The following is a 21,952-nucleotide window of genomic DNA, read 5'->3' as shown; positions in this document are numbered from 1 at the left end:
TAATTTTCTATTATTTACATTAAGTATTGCAAAAAGAAATACTTTTTATTTGCTAAAAATCAACTGATAAGACTCAAGATTGCATATAAACACAGGCCAAAATGAACTCTCTCATCCTTCTCCTGAATTGCTTCTTACATATTTTTAGCTTACAAAATCACATGTAGTTGAGATCATCCCCTGCCAAAATCGGCAAACCACTTCTGAGCTCTTCCAAACAAGCCCTGCAGGGTCCCGCCTCTGCATTTAAAAAATGAAATTAAAAAGTATCTTAAGGTTTCAAATACCTCTAACAAATTTAAATCAATACTTGAAATAGTTGCTTGCTCTAGTTCACATCAAAGACATACAGAAAACTGTTTCCATGATGAACCAGCAAATGAATTAATAGAGTTTTGAATACAAGACTGTAAATAGACTTAATTGAAACAGCCTAACAGTTTTGACATTTTAGTTGTTAGGCCATGGTATGCACAAAAAAGACTTGTTTAGAGGAAGTAGAGAGTTCTGCTGCCTCTGAAGAACAGGCACTTTCATCCTCACTGTATGGCAACATCTACTGTCCTCCATCTCCCTATGTCATCCTTCATAGGGAATGATTTTTAGGAAGATAATCTTTGCATTTCCTTTCCAAAGACTGACTGTCCCTCACAATGGGATGCACAAACAGAGCAGTCAAACTGGAGGCTGTCATATGGAAAAGCTTTAATTCTGTATTGAAAAAGTGCAAGAAGAAAGCCAGCTTAACTTTTATTTAAAAATTTCCTTTTTTTAAGAACAGTAAAGTTTTATTCCACTGCACAGTAAACTTAAACCTGAGAAGTAATTTGTCTGCAACCATTCCCTTTATGCTAAATCCTGTTTTCTTAACCAAGAGATTCTCACATGTAGATGTTCTTTCCAAACACAAGCAATGCTGATACTGTAATGAATGTCTAGTTTTTAATTAGCTATAACTGTATACTCAAGAATGTTTTTTATTTTGTTCATGACCTTTTACAAATCCCGAGGAATCTTATATGTCTTCAGAAGGAAGAGTGGAAAATGGGTAAAATGCCAGGGTTTCCTCTAACTTGTGCACAGACACTTTCCAATACAATCTACTTCAGAAGGGGGGTTCTCCTCCAACACAATGCAATGAATGGGAATGGAATTCTGTGGGTTTTTTATCCTAGCAATAACAAATGGAGTTTAGAACAACTTCTAGATAAACTGACTTTAACTCTGTCATCTTGTAACTGACATTAAAGACTTATAACACATGCACATATAGAAATACAGTATTTTATATATGAAGTTTTGTTCCACGCTGTTATTTTACCAAATTTATTATGGAAATAGAAGTGACTGCTATTTATTTAGAAAGAAGAAAATAATTTCATATAGCAAGGAAAATTGTCTCAGCTGCCTAAAATCTGGGTCCAAACCAGAGCCTCAGCAGTTGCACTGTATGTGTATATAAGGCAAAAGTTCAATTCCCAAAACTAAAGATAATCCTCATCTTCATCCCTCCTGAGGCCCCAGATTGCTGTTTTCAGCAGCCAAGTGTTACCACACACAGAAGCCTAGCTAGGACCCCCAAACCAATTTCTGTTTTGCACTTTGAGGATCCTAAATCAGAAGGCAAACACCTCCTCCTCCCTCTGAGCAAACACACAGGTGGGTGGAGAACTTGCTCAGGATGAAGGGGACCTGGTTCTGCAAGTTTCTGTTCCTGAGGAAAATGCAAGCCCACAGCTACTGCTTGCCCAAAGGGCAACCCAGCCACCAACCTGCCACCTTACCATGCACCTGCTGTACACTAATGCAAACACCTCATGCTGCAGATTGCTACAGAGGATCACAAGCACTGACATCTTGGGGGAAACCCTCATAAGAGCACTCCCACGAAGTCATTATTAAGGAACAGAAGCACCACAAAATTTAAGAACCATCATGTATTTGCTTTATAGAAGCACATACGAGAACACAAGGAAGATATTTCATATTAGCAAATAGCTTCCCAAACCCAAGAAAGGTTAACATTCCTGTTGTTTCTTCTCCTTTTTTAAAAGAGTAATTCAAAATCTCCTAATTCGCAAAGAAAATAAGTTCCCCTCCCACAAGGAACAGTACTGATAATATTACAAAAATACTCATCCTTTCACATACACATGCAAGATACCATGTCAACTCACCACTTGTGACCTATCCTTGAACTTCTGCATACCCTGAAAGCACTTATGGGTACATCTCCCATGTTTTTAAGGCAGTTGGCTTCATTCCTGAACCATGCAAGCAGTTTGCCAGAAGAATGTAAAAATACAGACTACTTTTTCCGTAGCCTGTAACAACACCCGAGATTAAAAAGTTAGTTTTGAATTTTGTCTGGATCACACTTTATTTACCTGTAAATACAACTAACCAGGATCATTTCTCAAAAAGAGAAACAGTGACTACTAATAAAACAACTGAGTAACACAAACCAAGTGTAACCTAGTGTAGCAAATTTTTGTTTATTGTTATAGAGCTTCCAAGACAAACTACACACTTTACACAGAGTCCACCACCTGCAATCCTAAATATCTATTTTATTTAGGATTTAGCAACAAGTATGGGAAGCAATCTCACAAGAAGTACAAAATAAAAACATAACACAATTACAGCAAACAGTGTAACTCAGTTTGTACCTGCAGCAGAATACAGCAGCTCAAGGGAAGAAGTACTTAAGGGCTACTAAACTATTCTGGTTACTCCTCCTGCAGCAGTTCAACACTCTGCTATGCCCAAGATCAGTTTCATTTAAGTGGTAGCAGTTGCCTTGCTGAGAAATTGGGAGGAAGAAACAGAATCTCCAGCTTGGGCCACTTCACCACCCAGATTCTGAGCTTCACCAGCCTCTAACACAACTCAGATCTGTGGCAGGCTGCCTTCTCTCAAGTAGGAGCAAGGCAATCTTGCATCCATTAAGGCAGCACATATGTGTTCAAACCTGTATTTGAAAAGCTTTTGTTTTCTTTGATTTGAAAAGTACTGGGGCAAGGGGGCTGTGTGAGGGGGGGGATGAGTGTTTTCAGTATGTGGCACGTACTTTACATGCAGTTAATGTATAAATAGACTTTAAAATTGAAGAAACATCCAAAATGTGGTCATATGCAAAAACATACAGTATGCCAATCTGTTTTTGTATCTCAAGGTAGCAACAAGCAATGAAATTTGCAAAATCCTCATGTGATATACTTCTATTCAACCCTGAGGGTTATTAACAACTGTTAAGTAGTATTCCACACTGAACTCAGTACTGTTTACCTAGGTGCACAAGGTATTGGATGTAAACATGTTTACTTCAAACAGTCCATGATCAAGAACAAAAAGTCAATAAATCTGAGAAGGTTTCACTGTGTGTAACTGTAGATTCAATGCACTTCCACTGCTCTAACTCAGCTTTAACACTTAGATCCTGAACAATCCTCCTAACTGACATCATTTATGACCAACTCTCATAAGGTACAAAGATTCCACACTCCTCCACACACATCAAAGCATCTAATTTATTACTCTGGCTACAAACAACAGAACACTAGCTGTAAATAAAAATGTCAAACCTTTTTGAAAAAAGAATATATAAAAAAAGAAAAACCAACACCTGCAGGTGTTTCCTACATGCTTACTTTTCTCCCTTTCACATTACACCCCATCCACAGACCTTATATTGCCCGAATGAATAAAACAAATAAGGATTACCTTTTATATGAAGGTCACAGAATCAAATTAGTAGAATTAATTTGAAAAAATCACACCTGCAACTTTCAGTTCATTATATTCAGGAATACCTACAGTTGTTAGGAGAAGGAAAACAATGACCAAAATATCTACTTTTAGGTTTACTGAATATTGTCACTATATAATCTATGCATTACTAATTATGTCACTGTTTATTCACAATACAGTTCCTACAGTCCTGTAGACAGCACTGCAGCACCACACTCCTGTTTTCGAGTGATAGCCATTCACATCCCTTGCCTTCACAAAATGTTGGGAGAGGAAATTTGGAACAGAAGCCCTGAAAACATAACTGAAACAATGGGAGGTTGGGTTGAACAATAAGGAAGAGAACATTCTGCAGAAGGAGCCTCTGATCTTCTAGAGACAAAACTAGTACCCTACCTCCAATAAAATAAGAGTTTGGAAGAGGAGAGCATGAGGAGACAAACTTGCAATTCAAGAGAACTCTGCCTGCCAGTTAAAGCATTTTAATAGCCTTGTTTTTAGAAGACAAAACTGACTAAAAAGAAAGTAATAAGTAAAAACCAAATAGATGGGATTCTTGTGTTACACCACAAGGTCCTAGCAAATGCACCAGGAAAAGAAAAAATTAAGACTTCTGTCTGATTCTATAGAGACATGGTAAGTTGTATGAGAAAGAGGCTTCTCCTTTCCTCCACCATGCAACTATACAGTTCAAGTCATGTTATCTGTTCTAAAGAAATTAAAACTACAAATTACACTAGGGGAAAACATGGATGGGGATCAAAGAGAAAAGTATTTAGCTACAGATTCAGTTCCTATTAGAGTTTGGTTATGAAGATTCAACAGCACTGTAGTATCCGTATTAACTGGAAAAAAACTGATAAAAATATTTAAAATACTTTTTTTAGAAAAAAAATCATCATCACTATATCCTAGTTTGTTTTTCCCCTTCAAGTTCTCTTCTGAAATATTAAATTTAGCAACTTTCAACACTCATGCTCCCACACAATTAACAACAGAACTTGGATTTACATACTGGGGACAAATAAGCAGAACAGTACCTATTCACTGGAGAGTAAGGTTTCCTGGAATATGAAAAATAAATTACTATACACATACCTTAAGTATCTTTTATTCATTTATTGATTTGCTTGGTTTGTGTTTTTTGTTTAAGGAATCACAACTATCTTGCACTTCATTAGATTTCTGTATTCTTTAGTTATTAAAGTATCCAATACAACCTCAACCTGGCCTGAAGACATTTTTTTGTTCTTCAATCTGACAACCACAAAAAAAACCAACAAAAAAACAAACCATCCTAAACTCAGAATCTGAGTTTTGATATAAAATCTAAAAATTCACCTGGCAAGTAGAAAAACATTACAAGAGTATCAACAATCTACACATGAATGTAGTCCAGAAGATATTTGAACAAAACCATGAAAAAAACAGATTAAGTTTAATTTCAGGTTATTTATGCAGTACTAAAAGTACTCCAAAGTCTTATCTACTTCCTTTAAAGTGAAGTTAATGATTGACCAAACTTCTTGTCTCTTTATACACTGCATTAAGTATTTTATTCTTCCAACTTGGGCAATTAAGATAAAATTGTATGTTTTTGTAAGGGCAGTGTTTTCTGCACAAGCACTTAATGAATCAGAGTAGCTGTAAATACTGCAGGAACTATGTAGGCAAAGTACACAGACTTTTATTTGTGAAAGCTGTCCACAAGCCATGTCAAGATGTTTCCAAGGCATTTCTAGAAAGAAATTATAGATATTTCTCTCTTCTTGTCACTAAGATCTAGGTTACTGTTATCAGTGGCCAACTGATACCAAGCTGAATCAACAAAAGAAATCTTACTTATGGTTCACCCCGCCAACAAACTGAGATCTCTAACTTATAGGCCCATAGAAATTGTTACTAATATTGTGTGTGAACTTCAGATAAACAGAACTCTGTTCTTTTCAAATGGGAATTTTCTATAGACACAATTTAAATGCCATATAAATACAATAATAAATGCCAATAGACACAATTTAAATGTCATCTCTTTTCTTGCATCTCCATCATGAAATCTCATGAAGGTACTATCTCCAGATAGCTAACCTCTGGGTTTATTTAACTGTTTGTTGGAGTCTCTTAAAAGAAAAAAAATAATTCACAAGCCTATTTAAAAGTAACTTTGTTACTTTTTTACTTTGTGAAAAGTTACTATGTATGTTTTACAACAGCAGAATAATGGAAAGAAAGAAATGTTTTGGTGGACTACCAAAACAGGAAAAAAAACAGCAAAGAATGCAGACCAACTACTTTGTCTTAGCATCTGTATCACTATTTTGAACTCTGAAAGTGAAGCTGAATGCAATCAAGTCTGAACACCTAGTGATGATTTTCAAAACTTCAGCTGACTGTAAAATGAATGCAAAAGAGCAATCTTTAAAACTTATTATCAGATATCCCAGGATCTGGGTTCTCAAAGACACCTTCCTTTCAGCAATACCACCACAAGCAGTTAACCCATTGCCAAAAAGTCTTCTCAGTACGGACTTTTCTCAAACTCAGACTGTTCTTTTTAAATAATATTGGCTTTTGAAAATATCATCATACTTGGTTTTCCTTAACATACCTTTCTCTGCATAATTAATGCATTGTTTCTCTCCATTTGTATGTTCCTTCCTGCAAATGCTTTTGCTGAATACACTAAATGTTACTATTTGGCTACTTAGCTTGACCAACAAAGTACTTACTGACTGGCTAATTTCAAGTATATAAATGAATAATACAATTACTTCCCCAATCACATATGATGACATTTGAGCATCCCATCATTTTCATAACCATCACGCATCAAATTTTAACTTAGGATTCCCAGCCATTGGCCCTCTTCAGGAGTCTGCAGTACTGGAGAAAGGTCCTGTTACTCTAAGTACTCATGAATGCCCCTCTGTTAGACACCACCTTTTGTTGCCCAGGAATCTGACAGCTCCCTATAGGTTGTATTTCCTAAATTGCTTCAGAATACAATCTGCCAAGAAGCAGCAAACAGATTGATGGACCCATTAAAAACTGGAATAAGGAATCAATACTGAATACCTGGGGGCTGTAATATTTCCCATCAGTACCACTTTAACAAAAGCATTTGCAAGCAGTTTAAGAGAAAAGGATGACAAATACAGCATGGAACATACAAGATATACTCTGATTTTTAGCTGGTCAAAAGGTCCAGAACAGCCTATTGCCAACCACGCTGTTTGCAGTCTTCTCTAGCATTACAATTGGAACTTTATCAAATTGGAAAAAATTACACTGTTTACCATTTCTTCTCTAAAAATGCTAAAAAAGTCTGAAAAGCTTCTTAATAAATTAATACTTATGGTGGACCATGACGATTTTTACAGATCAGTGCCACTCACTAAGAAATCAGGACTGCAGAGAACAGACTAAGGAGAAATGGAAGAATTCCAAGACAGCCCCAATTCCTAATTCCTCTCCCTCCTTCTCTCCCAGCCACACAAAACTTCCATCTTAGATGTCAAGCAGGAGCTTTAACACTACAAAACACAGTATGAACTTAACAGACAACATGTTTTTTAGGGGTGTATGTTGCTCCTTTTTCCAAATGTCCATGCTAGCCAATGTATTTTAAGAACCTTGCCCATAATCAAAAGGATGTCTGTCCTCATAGTGCAGTGGCTGATCTGCCCCACAAGCTTACCCAGCAAGAATAGGGCATTCCATTGGGTCAATGCCTGCTCCAACTATCACAGGGATTCCAAATAATAAATTATCCCAGACAATTACAACACTAGTCAGTTCTACTGACCAGATATTAGGTTAAGAAGAAAGAAAAAAAACCAAGACAATGGAAAAAAAACAGAGACCAAAGACTGAGATGTGCATGTGATACGGAAACCCAGGGAGATGCTTAATTAAAAACTGTAATCAAGAACAGCTATTTTAATACAACAATGCTGCAACAAACACATGTAGTTCTTTTCATCTAATATAACCAGGTATTCACACAAAAGTTCTTTGTTCATCAGACTCCAGATAAGAGTCCCAGTCTAACAGAAATGGCAATTGAAAATGCACAAATTTTACTATTAATTCTTCTACTTGTGCCACGCCAACAGCCATGAAGCCAATAGAAGCTTTGTCACAGAGCTACAACAAAGCAGGACCAGACACATAACAGTTCAGATATAATTTAACATAATTTAACACAACACAGAGCAATAAAATTGATAGGCATAGGTCAACAAAGATTAATTTTTTTTTAAAACTAACCCACATGCATTATTAATCAGTGACCTTAAATGAATGCTACTTTCTAGAACATGAATACTTCTGTAATTGGGTCTTTTTCCTTAATATCTTTTCTTAAGAAGAGAGCTCTCACAGATCTATAAAATAGTAAGACTCAACTGTGATGTTTCCTTGAGGGTCCCATAATTCATGGTCACTCCACTTCAGAAGAAGCTAAAATAAACCTGGATCCATCTCTCTTATCTAATACACATTTTTCAAACACAGAATTGAGAGATGTGGAACATTAGATCACACAGGTTACAACAGTAAGATTGTAATCTTATATATGCATCTTTACATAACTGGATCTGTTGTTTCAAAGCAAAAGATGTGAAATATGGTAATATTTCCTCCTAATCTGCACTGAAGTAAACTGAGCAGTGAAGACTGAAAGCAATATGGAAGGCATTTGTCACCATAAGTGGAAAAGAATGAGGAGAGAAAAACACAGACGTAGCTGCATCAGAATGACATTCAGTCAATAAGTATGTTATCTTCATAGGAAAACATCAAGGAACCAGAAATTAATCAGCCAATGGTAAAAGACAACAGAGTAACACACATATATATATACACACACACACACAAAGTATATCTGGCAACTGAAACCATATTTGGAGGATACAGTATTATGTGATATCTTTTCTACCACATTCAAGAGAGTGCAACCGAAGGTCTTTTTTCACATCACAGCAAATATTTTTCGAGACTTATTCTGATTCAGTTTGGCTAATAAAAACTGCATAACAAAACTGATTATAAAAGATTAATATTTAAGTTTCTATTTCTATTAGGAATCTGTATTTTGAGTAGCAGCACTTTAAAAAGAGCTTTCTAATATCTGACAATACTAATCTTTAACTAGCACTTCGTAAAGAACAATTTATGGAATCTATATGTTACATAATGATTCTCTTGGACTTCACTGAGTGAGTCTGATATTTCAAAAGAGAAACACCTATTTCCCTTGTCAATTTTAAGGAAAAACTTTGGTAATCTCTGTATTAGTCTGGACTGTCGTTTGTTAATATTAAAAAAATAATCAATTTTAAGTCAATAAAACAATGTATTTACATAGTGAATAAAACCAAGAGTACCACATCACTTGAATGGAATAAAGACTCACATGGGTTTTTTTTTTTCTGTTTTTTTACCCAAGTTTGCTAAAGAAAGATAAGAAGGTGAGAGTCACATAAAGCATCCATGAAGAGTCCACCAAGTCCCATGGGTAACAGATCCTTAAAAGAACCTAGCCTAACCCCTTAAAAAAAGCCCCAAAAGCCAAACTTAAGGATGGAACAACATCCTGGCCTCACAGGCAACCAGCACACTGGGATGGCAGCCCCCACCACGCTGCACAAGGATGTGATTCCCAGGACCCTGTGGGGATGCAGCATTGGTGCTTGCAAAGGACACCACCAACACTGCAGCACTGCTGTGGGAGGGGGCCAGGGGGGCAGCTGCACACTCAGCCAAGTGATTTTAAAGAAATTTACTGAACTGACTTTACCAGCAACCTATTAGGAGAGTTCACAGAGCCCTTTCTGACAAGCAACCTGTGAAAGTAATAGCTTCCAAGAAACAGTGTACCACTATAGCAAGTCACACCAGCTTCAGTTGTTTCCTCTGCTTTTCCAAGACAGGGGATAATGAGATCAATGTAAATCCACACACTGTCTAGCAGATGGACCCAGGTGACCCAAATAACAGATTTGAGCTTTCCTATCACAACTAACTACAATAGCATTTCAGCTGCCAGTTTGCTCACAGCTGATGCAGGCTTCCTTTCTCCTCTGTTAAGCACTCTTTTAGGAATAACTTCCAGTAACAGGGTAGCTGACAATCTCCATCCTACAGAAAATTTTTCCTCACCACACACAACTTTGTTTTCATCTTAGGGTCTGTCATTAACAGAGTCACAGGACTTCATATATTAGTGACTGACTCAATCTAGTGCAAAAAGCAGAGTAGCACTAAATCTGTTTGAGATGTTGGATGGAGAGGGAAAAGAACAGAAAAGATCAGCTGTAAAGGAGCAGTGCTTCCCACTGCCACCTACCTTAGTCCCTGACTGAAAACAAACATCAGGGGATTTTGGAATTAACCTCCTCCGTTTTACAGAAAAAAAGTTTTCCAAATTCTGCACAAGAAAACAGTGTCTCTTTCATAACGTTGTTGATTTCACGGAAAGATGAAATCTATTTAAATTGTTCTCGAAGTGAGTTTCTTTAATGATTTGCAACATAATATACCCAGAAGCAACACCACTTTGAAATCTGTCAATCTGACAAAGTCTTAAAGAAGAAATTTCACTAAGAATTAAAAAATATCAAATGGAAGGCACACACACCCAAAGAGTTTTGAAAAACTTTGTACTGTTTAACATTTTAAAGCAATTTGAAAAAACAGCACCAACAAAACTTCTTTAAAGATTAAAATGTTGTACTCCTAATAGAGCTAGACTTCAATTGGTGAAAAGTATCCAATTCAATACAGTAATACCTGTTTTACTCCTTCAGTGCATTCAGCCCAGAACAGTTAACACTAATCAAACACTCCGTCAATGCCATGGTACGAGAGGACATAAGGTAACTCAAATTTAGATCAGTCTGAAGAGATTACAGGTCTTTGAAAGAGGGAGGCAAAAGGGAGGTTATGTTTTTGTTTCATACTTAAAACATTACCTCCCAATTACCTCCTTGGTTAATCAAAAACATTCTGTACATTCTTTCATCTTAGAAAGTAACCATTAAAGCAGACCTATCTAGCTCTGGGAAAAAAAAAAAACAAAACTGAGGTAGTAAGTTGTGAATAAAAGTGCTCCCTTCCAAATAAAACATCTGCAAGGGGAAAGGGGAAAAAGTAACTTTTAATAGAATTGAAGATAGGTAATCAAGTGCTCTGGTTCAACAGGGAGTAACAAGTATGTGCATGGGATTGAGATTTGTCCTTGTAGCATTTAATCCTACTCATATTGTGCAATTCATCTCAGCACTGTCTGAGCAACCAAAGCTCTACTCCCACTAGATGGAAAATTCCACTCAGGCTTAAATGAAACTCTTCAAAAGCCCAAATCAAATTCTTTTGTTAAAGCTGTTTTTGTTCAGAACTGATAATATGCTTGCAAACACAGTAAGTGTTCTGTTCATCCTCTTGGAGCAACAAATTAATGCCACTTTGCTCTGGGTAGAACCCTGAACAGAGTCTGGAGATCATTTATGGGTTATAGTCACTTCCACTCTCCCTTTTGCATAAGCAGTATCTTTCCTTGACAGTGATGTAGCAATAGAAATTTTAAAATCTCATAGTAAAAATATGGCAATTACTATTGTGAATGCATTGGGCTACCATGTAACTATAGGTATTCATAGATGCTACATAACAGGATCCTACACTGAGCAATTCAAAGGAATGCAGACAATTCAATGCCTGGATGCATAGGGCCTTTGGCACCAAGCCTTCTCTTTGATCCTTTCTAATTAGTTACTTCACAGCAATCTTCAATATCACCTTCCACCAAATAAACAGGAAAGAATTTTATTTTACTTCATCTGCTTCTGCACAAATGGAAAATAGGGGAAACAGAACAGAAAATAGCAACTTACTTATCTCACCCAGGTAAACCACCCCTATGTATTCCAACTAAGGCAGTCAAGAGTGAATTGCAAACAACCTCAGTATTCACAGAACAAGGGTGTAGAAGTGGTGCACAGAAATAGAGCCAGTAACACCACACTGAGCTATAGCTTTAGTACATACATTTCCCTCCAGCAGAAGCCTTGGTATTGTCCCCTGGCAACCTTAAGAAATAACAGTGCTTTGCTAAGTAACCCATCAGAAAATGTGTGTCTGTATTCAGGGTTTTCAGTCTGGAGTAGATAAGAATTTCATTCCAGGCTTCTTCCTGTTATCCACAGCACTTACTGCCAAATACAACAAAAGGGAAACACAGAAAATATCATCTTTATGTGCAACACTTCTCCTGTTTAGGACAGTAAAAGGAAGGTACGTTCAATGGTACAGGTCTCAAGTGCTTCAGGTTCTTCTTTCAAAGATTTTATTGGGGTTTTCTTCCCCTATCTGCAGAACAGATTGAAATAACCTTAAGAGAATAAGCTAATTAAGTGTGAAGTGCTATTTTTGAGAAAAATTTTAAAAAGCTGTAACCAAAAGCTTATCAAAAGTTAACCTATTACTGACATCAGAAACTATGCTGAAACATTATATTAAAAAATAGTAAGTACAGAGCTAATCAATGACGTAGCAAAACACAGCTTTAAATGTTTCTTCCAAAATCATTTCAGTTTCAATTATGACATTAAATCAAACATTTTTAATAGTTATATATAGTGAGTTTAAAAACTCTTGCTACAGGCTTTTTCCTTTCAGAAGAAGTGGTAGGTTGTTATTCTTGAAAATCTGGGCAAAAAAAATTTAAGCAGCAAGATACATCACACCTGCTGTGAAGAAGAATAAGCAGAGCTATTACTATTTTCTAACATAAACAGTCATTTAAAATAAAAACAGGAAGATGGTAGGATAACAACTTTATCTTGTTTCTCTACTTAAGGAGCAAGATTAAGTACAGAACTTTTTCACCCTACTTCTCTGATGAGTTCACAACAGATAAAAAGACTGTATCTCAAATACTGATCATGCACTGATTCTCCTCACCCATCACAACCCTGTTCTCCTTATCAGGCTCCCCATCCCACAGCAGTGGCATAAAGAAAACAAAAATATCTGCTGTATATTTGATGTAACCACTATATAAAAACTTGAGAAGTCATCTTAGAAATATGTTACATATAGGATATATCCATATCTTTATATAGCATTAACTGCATACGTTTTAAGATAAGGAGGGATATGGAAACATATATATATATATATATATATATATATATACACATACATCTACAAACATATATATTGTAGTCATTACATGTACGTGCTTTGAACAATCATTCTGCAGGACCAAAAAACCCACCAGAAAATCTTGCATTGCCAATATCAGTCAAGCTCATCTGTTTTCATCTATCCTCCCTGTAGCAGCTATCACACTGCACAGTACTTGCAGATGAAGATTTACAAACAAGTCACACAATGGCTTGCATGAGCTGAAATTGATTCCAATCCCCCAAAACAAGCATTAATAACATACAGAAGTTCAACTAATGAACAGAAGTTTTTAGTTTAAGAACTAAAGCTGAAGAGAAGCTTTAAAAAGTATTTTATAAAAAAAAATAAAATTAAAATGCATAAGTTCAAGAAAGAAGTCTCATCACATGAAAAGCCATGACAAAAATCAGCTTACCTTATAATAAACGGGACAAATGGTGCCATGCTGAGTGCTGAGCAAGCGCCATCCATTGGAGAGGGATACAGCCTTCCCAGGATTAAAAGCAAAAGAAACAAACTTGGATGGATTTTCAATTCTTCAGCTTCACTAAAGAAAAAAGTGATAAGATTTGGTGAAAAAAGCATCCTCCTCCACGCTAGTCTTGGTGCTCTTCCACACACAATACCCCTCTACATTTCCAGTTCAAGGACGTATGTGAGGATGATTACTGCAAGGAAGCACAAATCCTGCACGGATTAAACATGGTATCCAGTTCTGCTACAGCACCACAGGGCTATGTAAAGCCTTACCTATGAAAGGGCACTTAGGACTGTGCTATCCTCACTTTCCTACATCATCCCAAGCCTCCTTTATTCCTCACACAGGTGAGCCTTCGCTCTCAAGTAATATTAAAAGCCAGTACAGATAATGTTTGTCCAGGAAGTGAGAAAGTGGAGTTACAGGAAAATGGCTTTCAAAACCAAGAAGTCTATTTTTCAGTTTGGCAGGAAATGTGTATTTAGTAAACAGCAGGCTTTATTAAAGCATGGTGCTTGTCATTGACACCAAATGGCTACTACTCATACTGTAAAAACAATGAGAAACCCAAGTAAAAATCAACACTTCCTGATTTAGATAATGATTAATATTACGATTCAAGCCTTAATCTACACTAAGAATCATGCAAGACCAGCATTTCAGGCAGCAACTTTCCATCTTTTTCAGTTTAAAGACATCCCAAAATTTTTTAGTGTCACGTTTCAAAATGGCAGGTAAAGACTGCTGTATGGAATATATATGCTCTCTTTTCTCAGAAGCAGAGACTAGAAAATATGCAACAACTGGTGAAACTCCTGCTCCAATGTATCCACCTCAGGCCCATTAATCAGACAGCTGAACCTTGCCTGTAAATCAGCTGCTGAAATGCCACAGCCGTTCACCACATCATTTTAAGAAAACACAAAGCCAGCACTGATCTACTTTTAAAGTTCATGAACCTGAGGGTAACAGCATCAGTGTCATTCCAAACCATAGCATCTGCAGTGATCAAATTGAAGCTCTTGGCCAACATTTGTGGAGTCCTTAGAAAGAGATCAAGTACCTTCCTTCCCCAGAGTCAGTGTGTCACTGGCTGGAAAGTCTTCGTTTAGGTTTACACGAGGCCTATGACCCTGCCTCACTTAAACATGTCAGGAAGTCTCATTGTTAAACATGAGACATAATCAAACACCCAGTTTCTGTCTTTCCCTGCAAAATATATGTTCTTTAACATCTGTTCCTAGGAACACTGCAATTATCAACTACTTTACAGTTGTTAAGTATTCTCCACAGACTTCCTGCAATGTGACCAAGTTCTTAGCAAAAGAGAATAGAAGAACTACATTGTTTCAAGAACCACTGATGAATGGCAATTTATATTTCAAAGCTTTCTGAGATACCATCTTACCTGTTTAGAGTACCGGTTACAACCTCCAACTGCTTGAGAAGGAAAGGATAAAGACTTGGAAACCGAGAGAAAAACTCCCTTCCTGTCATTCTGCAGAAAGAAATGAAGAAGAGTTAAAATTAGCATTCTGCAGCAATTAGGTGCAATCAAAATACAAGTTTACTTATTAGATTTCTGATGCCACAGAATCAGAAAGCTAGAGGTTGAAAGGGACCTCGAAAGATCATTATAGCCCAGCCTCCCACAGTGAAGTCAGAGTCAGAAGAACCATGCACACATGAGGAACTCCTTCCATACATGGCAAAATTTTATTATTCTGTGTAGTTTACACACGTTAAGAAACTGTATGTGTGCATACTAGCACTTTGTCAGCCAAACTGGTCAGGCATTTTTGGGAAAAATGGATCTTAATCCATTTGGATTAAAGATCCCTATGGATCCAACTGGTCCAGTAGATCCTTAATCATACTAAAAACATCATGCAGCTCAAATTCTGGAGCCATTTTAACAACATTCTTTTTGAACAAGAGAGGACTACACCCCCTTTAGTATGACTCATGAACTAAACAGCTAATAAAATATATTTAATATACGTGTATAAACAGATGCACTGAAAAGGATATCTCGGGACAGTAAGACACAGTTCTTTAATAAACAGTGTCAGAAGCATCTGACCTTCCATTAGCCCATTTTACACAGCACTGCTTCTACCACAAGGCAGTGGTGGCAATTTCCAGGACACGTTTTTGCTTGTATAGATGTAGCAACCACATTCAAAACAGAGCAAAGCACTGATACCTATCCAACTTATTGCTAGCCAGAATTCATAAGGCAGCACAGTTCAAGACACAATAAGCAAAACCATCCAAGCTGGAAGAAAGAAAAAAAAAAAAGAAAAAAGAAAACAAGAAAAAAAAAGGAAAGTAGAAATATTCTGTATTTGTTTGTTTTATAACCTTCTGATCAAATAAAGGATGGTGGCTTCATGGTTTATAGGAAACCATTTAGCATTGTCTATGCAAGAGCCACTTAAATGTTAGAGTGGAGAGGTTTTATTTAGATATATAGGCTATACAGATAAACCAGACTTCCTTTAAAAAGAAACACAAAGCCAATCATTTAGAAGAAAGCCAACTGCAGAGTTTGCTTGCCACATGATCAAACAAAATAAGCAAGTACTTTAGCATGACTCCAGTGCAAAGCTTTCAACTAGCAGAGAGATCCAAGTCTAGAAAAACAACGTGATGAGACAGCAAGATCGAACGTGTAAAAATAAGCATACAAAGAAATCATGGAAGAATGTATCAGCACATGGCAAGCATCAGCACAGCTTCTTCTAGTACTTAGCTAACATAACATGCCTCAGCCACAGAATAAACACAGAAAAAAAGCAAATCACTAGATGCAAACAAATATTCAAACAGATACAGGAAGCTTTCTGTAGGCACATAAGAACAGCACAGTTAATTGCTGTAACTAAAAGCATGAGCAAAGATTCTGCAATAGGTGCTATAACTGCAAGAAAAATACTTAGATTAAAAAGTTTAGACAGTAGCATTTAAACTGTGAATCAATACAAACTGAAATACTAATGAGGATGGTATAAAACCATCAACACTGATAATCACAGGCTATTTAAACAGAAAACACACACTTAATGTCTTATCACACAACCTCAAAGCATCTGTCTGACATGAAATGCTCCAAATACATCCCATACTCAATTTCAGAACTTAACTTTTCCAACACATGTAACAAATTCTTCAAAACAACTTAATTTTTCCATAGATACATTATGAAGATGCAGAAGTAAGAGACAGAATAGAACACAAGGTTCTCATACATAAATAAATGTACCAAGTCAAAATCCCACCTTACTGAGTTTTCATATGTAAAACATTTTAAAACTCCATTTAGAAAAATACTAAAAATCAAACAAAAAGAGTTGTAATGCCTCCCCCTCTTATGCCAATGAATGCATCAAGCAAAGGCAGAGTGGGGTTGTTGCCTATGGAACATACAGCCGCTGGTTAGAGGCTTAAGAGAGGATCAGGTGTAAGTGTAATTTCACAGAAGTATTTTTTCAACAGGCCCATTTTTAATGTATTAAAAATTCAGTAACCAAGTTTGAATCAATATTAAGTAAAGGTTCTAAATATTCTCCCAAAGCCTTAGAATTATTTGTAATTAGTGTGGTTTCATGAATCTTTTTGACAGGGAAAGAAAACAGTAATTATTGAAATGGGTAACTTACATAACCTCTACCTGGTTTACTGCTCCACAGGTTACATTAGGGGACAGGGAAGTCTAATCAAAACCCTTAACCAGAAGTATCTGCAGAAAAGATGTTCAAAGGCACAGCAAAAAAACCCAAACCAAATAAAACACACAACCATCTGAGCAAACTGGTTGTTGAGGGATGTTTCTATAGGGCCTCCAGTTCAGAAAGGAAACAAGAAAGAATTTTAGCAGAAGTGCCACAGAATGAAAAGGAGTTCTCTAAAAACACAGAGCACTGATTTCAGTGAGAATCTATCACCTGGGGATGTCAAAGCTGGGAGATGTGCAACTGGAGAATTGATAGAAGTCAAAACAGCTATATAGTGTAAAATAGAGGTATTCAGTGGTTTCATTTTTGATTACTGACCATGCTTGTTGCTCCTGGAAATGTGTACATGTTAATAGGCATGCACAAGCGTTCGTGTACAGTAACTGAGACTGGAATAACAAAGAAATGTAATGGTTCTGTTTTTTAAAAAAGTTCATGACATTAAGAAATGTATTTCCTTTTAATTTCAGCAAAAATTATACTGTTTTGAAAAATTAATGCCAAGACCAAGATTTGACACATGCATAATAGTCCTATAAACCAATTCATGCATGTGCATACACACACCAGTGTGAGTTAGGCTAAACTATGCATATTTTTAAAAGAACATAAATCCCTGTCATACCCATAAAGGAATATATCAACTAAGGATTGACTAAAACAATCCAAAAGTCACTGCTAAAAGTTCTCATGAAACAAACATTTTCCTCCTTTTTTAAAACACACTTTACAAGGGAGCGATATTTTAAATTAAAAATCTAGATAACTATCTTTCCATTAGTCACTGACAGAGTTCAAACACAGATTTTTGGCAATATAGCCACTATAATTAAATCCTTAAACCAAACATTTTGCAGAACACAGGATTTTACATCTATTCACCCTAAAACACGTTTATGAGAGAAGTAACTGGGAAGAGCTTTAGACACAAGTATTTTTCCATATGTCTAGCTGAAATTATTTTGATATTGCTTCAGAGCTCATCTTTGACAGTATGTTCAACCACAAGCTCTGTAATAGTATTTTCTTTCTTTCTGTTAGTAACCCAAAATAGCACAATTTCCCAGTCTCGAATTTCAGATGGGTTTACTGACACCTGAACAATGGACTAGTGGGAGGTTATTTACTGAAATAGGAAATAATATAATGAAAACTTACCAGTGGGCTGATGATGCTTACAATAAAATCCCTTTCCCCCGTGTAAAATGTCATTAAGCTGTACAGTTAAAGTTATGCTTAATGTGATAAAGTTGAGAGAGAAACTAAAAAAGGCACTTGTAGGCTCCTAAAATTGCTTTTAAAAATAATCTGTAAAACTCTGTACACACAGAATATTGTGATACATAAACAGGAAGATGCAATATTTATGACTCAGCTACTCTGCAGTTTAACAGTGCTTTGTCATATGCAAGAAATTCTGCAGAAAGACAGATTACCAAATTACTAAATTACTAAAAGAGTACAACCCATTCACTACAGGTTCCCTTTTGACAACTGGAGACTTTCAGCAGTTTTCAGACGACTGATGAAGAATGGTTATGTAGAAAGGAAATATACATGAGTTTCTTTCCTGTTTTCATTGTGGTTTACCCCCTTGATAAGATGTTCCATTAAAAAAAAACAGTCACATGGAGGTATATTTTGTCCCATGCCATACAGAATCCCCTAACTATTCTCTGCAAGTCCTCGAGTCAAACAAACTCTTTTCTACTTTTGTATGCTCCAGAGTCTAAGAGGAAAAAAAAGGTTGTGATGACAGCAGTAAAGGTATTTCAGAGAACAGAGTTCATACAAATCAGCAAGAAGTTAATCTGAAGGCGATGTAATGCTACAAAGGAGATTATTTAATTCCTAGCAGTACAGTCTGGGTAAATAACAGTGAATCACAGCTAAGTTACAAAAAATCAATAGCGAGGTGTGGCAGTATGAATTGTTTAAACAAAGAAAAAGACATAACTGCAAGCAGACTGTAACTCTACAAAACTTTAAAGAAAAGTCTATCTTAAGTATGAACAAGAATAGAGTTTATAGAGGTGATTATGTTTTAGGAAAATGCAAAAACAGTTTTTCTTTTCTCTGAAATACCCTAAAACAGAAGCCTTTATATTCTTGATTGTCAGCACTTCTTCCATCCATTTAGCACTGGTTCTTTGCTATATGACTTTCAGAGTAGAACCTGCCTTAAAGTAAGCTAAACATCATGTACTTAGAAGATTAAATTTCATCTGCTTTGCCTGTAAAGATATTCAGAATCACCAGACTTCTAAAATCAAATTCATAGGTGCTGATGAAAACTGTGACAACTCTGGTCATTACACATTATGTTTTTATGAGTAGCAACTTGATAATGCAAGGGTTAGTATCAATGTTTATATAATTACTGTCTTTTTAAACAAATATTTCATCTTTAGGCATGGTGAGTGTGAATTATTTAACTGTGTTTAAAAAATACATTTGTGAATAAAACTGCGGATATTGCAGTGTTTTTTTAGAGCTGTGCTGTACACTTCAGAGACTACTCCAGAAGATTAAAATTCTGCTGTGACACAGGGGCATCTGTATCATTTTACTGCAACATGTGTCAAAGATTACTTGCTTCTGTTCTTACATTTATTTTTCAGAACTGAAGGCTTTATAACCTTGTATGCTGCTATTAGTAACTGAAATGCTAAAGAACATTTCCAGTAAATACTCATATTTGAGTATAGCATAGGTGAGGGCAGCAAGGGTCTCTGCTGCTCTTTTTCTCAACCTAAATATTGCTAACCTCTCAGGTTAGCTGACAAATTCATGGTCAGATCTGTGACAGAAGAAAAAATAAGAATTTTATTTTTAAGAAGGAAAAATAAAATTGGATGTGAAAGAATCAATATAGAGAGACATACTTAGAGAGATCCAGATGAAGAACACAGCTTTCATGAAATAACTTAAGTTCTCTTTTAATGGTCTCCTGCAAAGTCTACTCTTTACCTACCAACCCTTACACTGGAATCATTAAGCATAATATGTAAAAAGATCCTTCATGTTAAAGACCAGTAATGTAGAAACAGAATGCAATTTACTCCTTAAACTACAAGGACAATTACTGCTGAAATAATTTAAAAACAGGACTGAATTTGGCAAAACTGTCATTCAAAATTACAGATCTATAAAGACAATCTACACTTTCCACATTTGTTTCTTTTGCCTTCATTAAACTATGAAAAAAATCCCACAGTGCTGCTTAACTGGACTAACTTAATTAGACTAGGTTTTAATTGCCAATTTTGACATTCACGTTCTTTCCCTGGCCCTCACAACTTCTGAAGTAGTTACATCTTGTCTCAAAATATATGAATACTATTTCTCTGTTAACAAAGGTACACATCAGAAGTATGAACTTAAAGTAAATTCACAAAAAGACCAAGGAAAAAAAACCATGTGTGATGTTGTTTTATACTGAGGTTACAGTAAAGACCAAAACTAATTCAGAGAGGTCTTAAGAATTAAATGAATCACCTGCATTTCTTGACAGGACAACTAAGAGTAATAAAGGTCAGAAAACAGAAATTGTCCTAACTGAAAGGGAAGTAAAACTCAAGAAATTTACCACATTCAACTCAAATGGTAATTCCTCATCTTGGTTTTTAGAACACAGCAAGATAGCATAGTATTTTAGAACAAGAGAAGCAAAATGTAGCATTTTAAATTATTCAAAAATGCTGGTAGGGAGAATTCTTTAGAAAGCTAAAGACCTTTATTCTAGAATCAAGAAGATACAGAAACTTGGGGAAAAAATAAACTTGAAAAAGAAACCAGTTACAGATAAGGGAATAAGTGGAATGTGCAAAACTGTTACAAACGAGCTAACCTTATCCAAGAACAGTAAAAATATTTGTAGGCAAAGGAAATAAACCAGTTGCAGTCACACAGATCTCCTGAATCTCAATAAAGGAAATGTTTCAAATCTGCAATGTTTTTACTCAGACTGTTTCAAAGTAAAAAACATGGCAGCTTCATCTTAGAGCAGAGATCCAGTTCTCATAAGCTTCCTTCGTAGATAAAAAACCCAAGGGGTTTCTGTGAGACACAGAAATCAGCAGGAAGCAGATAACATCCTGAAATGCAGTCTGAGGTAACATCTATATCGGGTCCATGATGAAACTACAGTTTTGGTTTAACAGATTAAACTCTAGTGTAATCTCTGTTAGTGACAGTATTAGGGTACACTATTAGATTAAATAGATAGATTAGAAGGACCACGACTTCAAAGAGACACAAATAGAATATGTTTCAAGTTCGTTACTGGTGAACCTAATCTATTGTTGGCTCCGTTATCATTATTATTATTATGTTTACTGAAAAGCACAGTAAAAGAGTTGGGAGGGATAAATGATGCCAATGAAAATCCAACAATGAAACAGAAGTTATGAGATATTGTCTGTAGAGAGACAAGTTTAAAATACTATGAACCAAAACTAGATCTCTTTAGGAATACTAGGACATAAAATTAATAGATTAAAAGACTGCATACACGAAGACTAATAAAAAAATGTTACATCTTATCAGCTCATCATCTGGAAACAGCAAAAGGATTCAAGCACAGAAGTTGGTACTTCAGATCCCTCATCAAGAGGACAAAGGACAACGTGATTCTGTATCACATCAACCCTGAAACACTCAGTATGGACAAGGTAGTACTAATGCCACTCTCCAACAATCACCTAGGATGTAAACAGGAATAAACCACAGCAAATTTCCACCTAAGAGATATTTAAAACAAGCTGCTCATATGTCCAAGGGAAGAGAAAGCAAA

General features: G+C 36.0%; 1 protein-coding gene across 7 annotated transcripts in view; it reads right to left on the bottom strand.

Annotated features, from left to right (window-relative positions):
- The window catches only part of THADA (THADA armadillo repeat containing), a 166,607-nt gene that overhangs the window by 88,859 nt on the left and 55,796 nt on the right, over positions 1–21,952 (bottom strand). For all 7 annotated transcript variants that reach the window (XM_071739456.1, XM_071739457.1, XM_071739451.1 and 4 more), the window contains exons 27-28: positions 14,829–14,918; positions 13,358–13,489 (exon numbers count right to left, since the gene is read on the bottom strand). In XM_071739456.1, the coding sequence (XP_071595557.1) occupies positions 13,358–13,489; positions 14,829–14,918 (222 nt within the window). The remainder of the gene's footprint in view (positions 1–13,357; positions 13,490–14,828; positions 14,919–21,952) is intronic.

This window comes from Heliangelus exortis, chromosome 3, assembly GCF_036169615.1.
Source record: "Heliangelus exortis chromosome 3, bHelExo1.hap1, whole genome shotgun sequence".
NCBI classification, from domain to species: Eukaryota; Metazoa; Chordata; class Aves; order Apodiformes; family Trochilidae; genus Heliangelus; species Heliangelus exortis.
The sequence above is the reverse complement of the archived record's forward strand: the minus strand, read 5'-3'. Positions and strand labels throughout refer to the sequence as shown.